We start from the raw sequence: 9,031 nt of genomic DNA, 5'->3' as shown, positions 1-9,031 counted from the left end.
TTTAAAATGGTTCTTAACTCCTCTTCTGATATATTTTTCAGTGATTTCAGAGGGGATGTGAAAAGGGGAATTGTACAAATGAAAAGGATATTTTTGTTTTCATGTTGAGTATTTATTTTGGTAAAATGAGTATTTTGTTTTGTTTTTGTTAAAATAAGGGGAAAAAAAGACAGCTACTGTTTAACAAAGTTAAAGTAAAAATGTCTTATTTCCCTAAAAGGGCTATTTCTATTATTAAGCAGGCACAACTTAACAAAATAAAAGAGTTCCTGTGCCTCAACACAATACCTCTCATTATTTGCTGTGTACTGGCAAAGTGAATAATAGTTATTTTCATGCACCCCATTATTGGTTGGTTGTGAGGAGTGTTGATTTGTATAAGCTTGGCTTGACCATACTAAATGGGCATATAGCCCTGCTCCCCATGACCGCCGTGCATGGGACCGGACCTTGGTCTTATTAAAAAAAAAAAAAAATGGACCTACAGCATTTCTAGTTGAGGACCACTAACATAGATTATCAAGATGGATCGATAGGAAATGTTTTCGAAATCCACGCTGACGTCACTTGACTAGGACGCCGGCTCGCTTCCATGCTTCGTACAGTGCAGCCGCTTGCTATTAACTCCGAAAAACCTTGTGGGTTTTCGTGTGCTGGTGAAAAAAGTCAGAGCGTAGACTCCCTAATGCAAAGCAACTCTTCTCTCGTAAGTAAGTGGCGTAGGGTCGCCAAAAATGAATGAAAATGACAAAAACAAATACAATGATAGCGCGTAACCGAGGCAGTCACATGTGCCGGCGCCAAATTATTTTTATATTTAGAAACTGAAAAAATATGAACTGTATTTACATTTAAATACCTTGGATTAGTACTCGACCCCCAACTTAAATCAATACACATATGCAGGAAATCTTAAAAACAATACGAAGGAATCGAAACTGCTTAAAATTAATTTGACATTACATACATGCATGATATGATTTTTTTTTTCTATTGTCTCATACTGCAGGACAATTTGGGCTCAAGCTGCTCCCATTGCCACCAAATCCATTGGTTCCCAGTACAATCAAACTATAAAAGTAATGGATTAACAAAACAGTAACGCATTACTAATGTCATATACTCAACAAATATAACCTCATAAGCTTTAGCAGCTTTAGTTATTTAGGCTTTCTGAAATTAATTTACAAGTGTATTTATAATTTAGCACCTGAGCCACTCAGGCAATTTGTTGAGAGACAAAACAGCCAAACCAGAAGCACTGCATACCTAAGCTGCAAAATATCTTTCTGCAGGATAGCTTTTGGACAGTCAGCCTTCTCTGATAAAGTGTGGATCACACTGCCAGCAGAAATAAAATCCAAACTTGACCAAAGAAAAAAAAAACAAAAACCTACTCACCTGTAAATAAAATGTCTTTTTGTTTATATTTATTTAATGCAAAGATTTTATGTCATGTATTGCAATTGTAATATTGGATTATTGTTTATTGAGTTGTCTAGTTTCATTAGGTTTTTTAAATGTATGTATATTTTGTAGCTAATATTGGACTGCAATGTTGTGGAAGAGCCCAACTGGGGACTGGAGTTGAGAATTAGCATTAGCTTTTGTAAAATGCCTATGGAGACGAATTATGGTAGGGATTTCAACATTCAATCGATGGGCAACACCTCTGGTCAATGTTCTTAATTGGAGCATGACAATTGTTCGGTCCCTCAAAACTTGCGAGCTCCCTGGCATTGTGCTGTGTGATAAAACTGCACATTTTAGAGTGGCCCATTATCGTGAGCACCCTAAAGCACACCTGTGCAGTAAACATGTTGACTAGTAATCAACATTCTGATATACCACACCTGTGGGGTGGATATAATTGTATGTACTGAGGTCGATGTATCTTGTCTTTTTATGTTATGCCATTTGTTATTTTTATTTTTTTGTGAAGCACATGCTAGAATAAAACGTACTGTTTGCTACCAGTACATTTGTGTGTCTGCGCGAGGGACCTGATGTTGGACGTGAGACACCTACAGCTATAAAATAGTAAATTGGATGAATCCTCTTCAAATATTAAGTGGCAGAAGCAATTTTAATTGTAATTGCAAAAAGGGCAAAAAGGGATGAAGAGATAGATAAGAACAATGTTAATGTTTGACTTACCTTGCAGTATATGGACATGTTGATGTCCATCCATATGATGAGGCAGGTGACCCGTCAGTTCTCTGAAAAGCCTGATCTGGTCTCTCAGCTCTAGCTCCACCTCAACATAGAAAAAAGAAGACTGAAGTGCGAAACAAAAATGCACTTGGGTTAATCACACAGATGACACAGTTGCTGGAGTAGCAAGAAGTGCTTGTTTGTTGAAGGAGCGGGGCAAAAACTAAACATTGAGGCTGTCAGGTGACTGTGAGACTGAGAGATGCTGTGGCAAGTGACCGGGGCAAACTAATAATTTTAAATAGGTTTGAGGGTTTTTCTTTTCCCCGACATTGGTCTTTTGTGTGTGTGTGTGTGTGTGTGTGTGAATATAATAGACAAGATGAACGTCACAGCGCTAATAATTTAGGTTTTGAAATACTCATGTGAAGATTATTACAACAGTGAGGATTTTTGTTTCCAGATTTGGCACGAGAATACCAATAATGGCCACCTAAAGTACAAGGTGGCATATGTTAAGCACTAAGTGTATGATGCATGAGAATTTGTATCCAAATGAAGGAGAAAATGAGTTGTGCAGATCACCCAGGCAGAGGGATAAAGCTTGAAGACTGAATAAGTAAGAAGAACTATGTGTGGCCCATCTAGTTTGCTTTTAAAGAGTGCCTCATAGTTCAGGGTAATTTATGAAGATGACACTGATGAGTTATGACTAGGGGGAAGGCAAACTGCAGTAGCCGTCTTATCTAGCAAGTGGCAGTAACAAAAAGGACAACCAGAGCCAGATCACAGTGGAGCATGCATTTGAAGACTAAAAGGCAGTTGTAAGATGCTTGATGGAACGCAATGACTGCCACTTGGCAAAAGTTAAGTCGATATTATCGGTTTTATATCGTCACCCTTTATCTCGGTTAAGGCAGGTGAAAACTGATTCTCGTTTACACTGCCATCCTAGAGAGAGAGAGAGAGAGAGAGAGAGAGAGAGAGAGAGAGAGAGAGAGAGAGAGAGAGAGAGAGAGAGAGAGAGAGATGTAGCAGATAGGTATATTTGGTTAGAAAAAAGTTTTTCCATAATACACACAGTAGTTGCACTAGTGTGTAGCCTGTCATGAAACAAATACTTTTTCACACAGGGCCATGTAGGTTTGGAATTTGTTTTCCCTTTAATAATAAAAACTTTAATTTAAAAACTGCATTTTGTGTTTACTTGTGTTATCTTCGACTAATATTTAAATTTGTTTGATGAAACAAAAAGAAGAAATCAGGAAGGGGCAAACACTTTTTCACACCACTGTAAATAAATTCTGTTCTTTCCAAAACACGAGGCAAAAACAACTTCCATGAGAGAACATGGAATAAAGAGGGCAAAAAAACGACAAGGACGCAGTTAAAGTTAAATAACCATCATTTTTATTCTTTACTATATTCCGTGTTTTTTTACATTATGCAGAACTCTCATTTCTTGTGCTATAATCTAATTGTAACATGTATTTGTTACATATTTTGATGCATTTTTATGCTTTAGGAAACATTTATGTCTGAATTTGGGGGGGCTTGGAACGGATTAAGGCATTTATATGGAAAACGCGTCTCTACTTACAAAATTTTCTAGTTAAGAAATTTCTTCCAGAACCAACTCACCACAGCCCCGAGCTTGATTTTCTGCAATCAGACAGTCCCATCTCGGGGTAATAGGAGACAATGACACCTCAAGTGTGTGGTTTATGTCCAGTCTACTTCGTAATTTTGTTTTAGTCGCTGTTGCTGCATAAACTCCCCACCTCACACAGGTAGGATGTCGGAAATAGCAACAGTGCTATTGTGGCGATCTCAGAGTATTCAGCCATAACTTTGATCCAGTTGTTTCGAACGTACTATTAAGGCCGAAGTCATTTGCGATCTCCAAGCAGCTTTTTTACTCATTTTGCGGGCTTCAGCGTTTTTTGTTTATGAGCGTCATCGGTCACGTGACCAAGAAGTGTGGCTTGACGTGAGTCAAGCGTGACACAGACGGATGTAACAGAGAATCCGGTACTTTTTCAAAATAAAACACATTTCGTATTCCGAAATAAATAAAACGGAAATAAGGCAAGTTCTTTCTGTGCGGCCTGGTACCAAATGCCCTGCGGACCGGTACCGGTCCGCGGACCGGCGGTTGGGGACCCCTGATTTACATGGAAAACGCATTCTACTTACAAAATGTTGTAGTCAAGAAATTTCTTACAGAACCAATTAATTTCGTAAGTAGAGGTACCACCATATAACAATGCTTGTTTTGTGTTTACCTTCAAAGCAGCCCCATAGCAGAGTCCATTGCTCCGGTGTCCAAGAATGACCCATGGGGTCTTGTTGGTCTTACCATTTGTTCACTCAGCGGGCATTTCCACAATGGATGTTGTGACCGTGAACTTTTTATATGTCTTGTTTTAACTTTGTAGCTTCCACAGACTTGTTTTAATAGTGAGCAGTGTTTCGCTCGCCAAGCTCGGCGGGAATAAGATGGTAAAACCTGGTCATTCAAAGTTGCGCTGGATGTCTTCATCCTTGAAAATGCTCATAAGAGCCTGCACCTCTTCTATACATTTATCGATTTGCTTTTACTCCATTCTTAAATATTGCAACTAGTGAGGATGGCTGGTAAATACAACACACTTGAAGTTAGCGGTTAGCTAATGGTTGCACAACCAACACAGCCCCATGTTCAACAAACCAATCAGTGTTGGTCAGTGCAGCCTACCTCCCACAAAGTTCCAGTTTGGCCCAGAACGATCCTAGTGGGTAGGAGGTACTTAGAAAACCCCCACGTCTCTGGAATTAGGTAAATATTTTTGGTGGAAACGATGGGCCAACTCAATTTACCACGGTACATTGAAAAGTTCTGAAAAATGTTGCTGCAAGTGGATAAGCCATTAATAGTGTAGTGATGGAATATAGGTTGAGAAGGATTTGCAATGATTCTGTTTTAAATTTACCTTTTACACAACATCCCAAATTCAGTGGAATTAAGGTTTGTACATTATCAGCTGATATTGTACACTCATGCAAGTTTCTGAACCTATCAGAATGAAGTACTGTATTCACCAAGACAATGGTATCATACTGTGGGCTCTCACATAAACATTTTTTTGGGGGGGGGGGGTTGATATCCATAATTTTGTTTTCAAAAGTGGAGCTGTTATAACAGTCCTAGAAACAATACTTTTCATTCCAAGAGGTTCCACTTTCCATATTTTTCAAGACCTGGACATTTGTGAAATCAAATTCCATTCTTTTCCATACTTTCGCAGGATCCCTGTTTATGAGTTCTTATTTCATCCAGAAGTGTTGTAAAGACTGTAGCAGTGACCAGAAGATGGGAGAAGAGCTGGGGGTGGCCGAGTTTAAGATCCTGATTTCTATTTGGTAGTGACAAGAATGAACTGGAAGACTTTGAGACATTGCAAGGGAGGTCGGACTGAGATGGTTTGGACTTGCAAAGGACGGACACCGGATATATCGGTATATGGATCCTGGCAATTGAGATGCCAGACATGAGAGGAAAGAGGAAAACCAGAAAAGGAGATATATGGATGTGGTGAGTGAAGACTTGCAGATGAAGCAGAAGATGCAAAGAAGAGAGAGAGATGGAAGGTGTATTTGCTGTGGAGAGCTGAAACGTTGTAACCCAAGGTGAAGAGGAAAGAAGACAATAAAACACAACCGTATTTTCCCCACTAAAAAGCGCACCTAAAAGCCTTCCATTTTCTTAAAAGCTCACAGCGTGCCTTAAAATCCGATGTGCTTTGTGTATGGTCATTACTGTAATATTTCGAGCCCAAAATGGCTCCTTGCTCGAGACATGCTGACAACGCAGAGTTCAAACTTGAGGCGATCGGTTACGCAGTTGAACACGGGAATAGAGCAGCGGCAAGAGAGTTCAACGTTAACGAGTCGATGTTATAACTTCCTTTTGGTTAAGTGAACTGTGTCGCTGCTTTATTAAATAAGTTTTACTGACATCTGATCGTTCTGTTGGTGTTTTCCTCGAGTGTAGCTCCATCTAGTGGATGCATAGTAGATTGCATCTTACAATGCGATGCGCCCAGTGTATGAAAAAAAAGTACAAAATAGGCGAGTCATTGAAGGTGCGCCTCATAATCCAGTACGCCTTTTAGTGTGGAAAATACAGTACCTTTTTTAAATCATGTTTCACTCACTTTGTAACTTTAATGAGCTATTCTGAAAAATAGAATTCGTTAAGAGGGATTTGATTATGTGATTAAAATGCTATCTGAATGAATAAGAAAATAATTATGTGACGCTTCTCATAGTACCTGTTCCATGCTTATCTGATGTCGTCCCAGTGCCTGACGGAAGCCCATCTTTCCATGGAAGAAGCCACGCTCATTGACGAGTGTCGAGTCCTGACGGAGGCTCTGACATACAGGGATGCCTTCTGATAGGTTGGCATGGAGCCCAATTGGGATGTTGTGCCTAACAAGAAATGTCCATTTTTTTAAAAAAAATCTCAGTGTCAATTCAGACTGACTTGTTTGGTATTGTGTTTACCAAAAGTAAAAACATTACTCTGCTGGAATTTCTGCTGCTACCAAATTTAAAGGCTTTCCTACTCTTGAATTGCTCCATGTGGAATCACGAACATGAGGCGAAACATGCATCTTCGATGTGTGCCAATAATAAGTCCCAAAGTTTTGGGCCATCATCAAGTAGCTTATGGCCCAGTATTTGACACTATACTGACCACATATATAGGACTTATTTATCTTTTGTTATGTGTAGACCTGCTCTTGTGAAACAAAGAAGGAAAGCTTTCTCTGCATGCTGATGACCATGAGAGACTGCAGAGTACACAACACCCGCAGAAAAACCCTGACTGGAGCAGTGTCTCTGAGCTGATGGCAGTTTGACAGAATTGGTGCCACAGGCGACTGCTGATCAAAATGCTTCGGCATTCCTGAAATCATGTCTAAAACGTCCCATGACCGATATCAAGAGTGGATGCGCTATTCACACGTTGATATCGCTTTGCAGACGGACAAATTTACTGCTATTTCAAACATTTGGGGGTGCTTTTTTCAGAACTGTCTGCTGTCGTTACAACCCAGGGCAAAACATAACATTTGACGAACAGTTACTTTCATTGGTGGAGCTACAGTATGTGTCATCGGCGTAAACCTGGTCATATGGCTCATGCTCGCTGATACTGCCCAGCAGGAGCAGGTAGAACAGTGGTGTCCAAAATACAGCCCAGACATAATTTGCAGTCCCATGTCTACTTTTTTGTAGCCCGCGCGTGGCATGTACTAAAAATAGCTTATGACATGAAAACAGACATTGCTGGTCATTGTCTGCTCCTTTGCTTGACCTGTCTTCATTTACGAGGCGATTAAAAAAAAACTATGGCTTCAGTTCCACTTCCACTATTTGCATCCTCACTGAGAGGCTTTCCCTGCTCAGTGGATTTGTCCGTCAGTTCAAGTAGAATAATGTGGTCACCTTAGACATGTTGGACACAACACTTATCTTGAAAATGTATGCATCCTGCGAGTCTGGTTAGTATTAACCCTTAGCAGGTTACTAATCGTGGAAAGCCTGTTAAGATGCAAAGCAGTCCCATTCCACCTCTGTCTACTAGCTCCCACACTTAAGTTGTAGTTGACTCTATCACCCATAATATTAGAATTAAAAACCCAGGCATGGTAATGTGTATTCCTGGGGCAGAGTGCCCGACATTAAAGCTAACCTTTGGGAGCTGGCACACAACAGGCCGAGACACCAGCAAAAGACAAAAACACTTCCTCCTCAGATATAGTGAGACGTGTCTGCTCCAACGACACTAGGATGATGAGATGTCCCTTACCTGTTTTCTACATTCTAGACATTGCCGTTTCAATTGCACACACATACGGAATGAAAGGAGTCAAGGCGAAAGTTCTTGCAAACGTAATCTTGGCAGAAAACATGGGCTGCAGTTTGTAGATAACTGGCCCACTTTCTCAGCCCGAACCAACTTGCTGGAGTTGGACGATCTTCACTAACTGGGAACTCACCATCATTTCTAGAAACATAGATTGCTGTTTCAGCCTTCCATTACAGTCGACATTCGAGCAGGCTGGGTTACAGGTTATTAGCGAGCCCGTAAGAACGGCTGTGGAGTCTGTAAGCCTAGAGCTAACTAGCACTATGCTAAAACAAATTAATTATGCTCAAGAAAGAATTGCACGTTGTGAGGGGAAAAAAAAAAACGAACCTCTGTCCTTGGACTGTTGGGGTGATTTCAAGTGGTGTTTTTGGAACATTTTGACATGACTACGTCGCTGGTTTGGAAAAGGTGACACTTCTGGAAGGCCCCACCATAGTGTTCAACCAAATCCCAAATCCGGTGAACGACCGAGAGCAATTACAAGGGTCATTCAATAAATAAGGTGAATTTTTCGGTATCAGGACAAGTCAAAAGTGTTGCGACTGGCTGAGACATCAGTCCAAAGATTTTTACGCTTTGAGAATATGGAAGCTTGTGCACAGATGGGAAAAGGGTGTGACAGTATATATAGATAGATCTAGATCTATATAGATATATTTATCTAGATCTATCTATATATATCAAAATATATAGATATATATATCTATATATATATATATATAGATATATATATATGTATATATGTAGCAGTGTTGTGTCCAAGGATTGGCAACCCGAGGCCAAGGCCAAGTCCAAGGACTTGGAAAATTTTCCGAGGCAAGGCCAAGGCCAAGGACTTGAGAAATTTTCCGAGGCCAAGGCCAAGGACCAAGGACTTGCTTCCGAGGCCAAGGCCAAGGACCAAAGACTGATTTTGAAACTGAGGCCTAGCCAAGGACATGTATAAAACAATGC

The 9,031-nt window shown here is 40.2% G+C and overlaps 1 protein-coding gene across 4 annotated transcripts in view; it reads right to left on the bottom strand.

The window, feature by feature from the left end:
- The window catches only part of ydjc (YdjC chitooligosaccharide deacetylase homolog), a 52,828-nt gene that overhangs the window by 29,974 nt on the left and 13,823 nt on the right, over nt 1–9,031 (bottom strand). For 2 of the 4 annotated variants that reach the window (XM_019860882.1, XM_019860885.1), the window contains exons 3-4: nt 6,468–6,627; nt 2,158–2,278 (exon numbers count right to left, since the gene is read on the bottom strand). In XM_019860882.1, coding sequence (XP_019716441.1) covers nt 2,158–2,278; nt 6,468–6,627 — 281 coding nt within the window. The remainder of the gene's footprint in view (nt 1–2,157; nt 2,279–6,467; nt 6,628–9,031) is intronic. The other 2 variants (XM_019860883.1, XM_019860884.1) reach the window with 2 other exon arrangements.

Source organism: Hippocampus comes, unplaced genomic scaffold, assembly GCF_001891065.2.
Source record: "Hippocampus comes isolate QL1 unplaced genomic scaffold, H_comes_QL1_v1.1 scaffold130, whole genome shotgun sequence".
Taxonomy (NCBI): Eukaryota; Metazoa; Chordata; class Actinopteri; order Syngnathiformes; family Syngnathidae; genus Hippocampus; species Hippocampus comes.
Note: the sequence above shows the minus strand (reverse complement) of the source record. Positions and strands in the feature narration are given on the sequence as shown.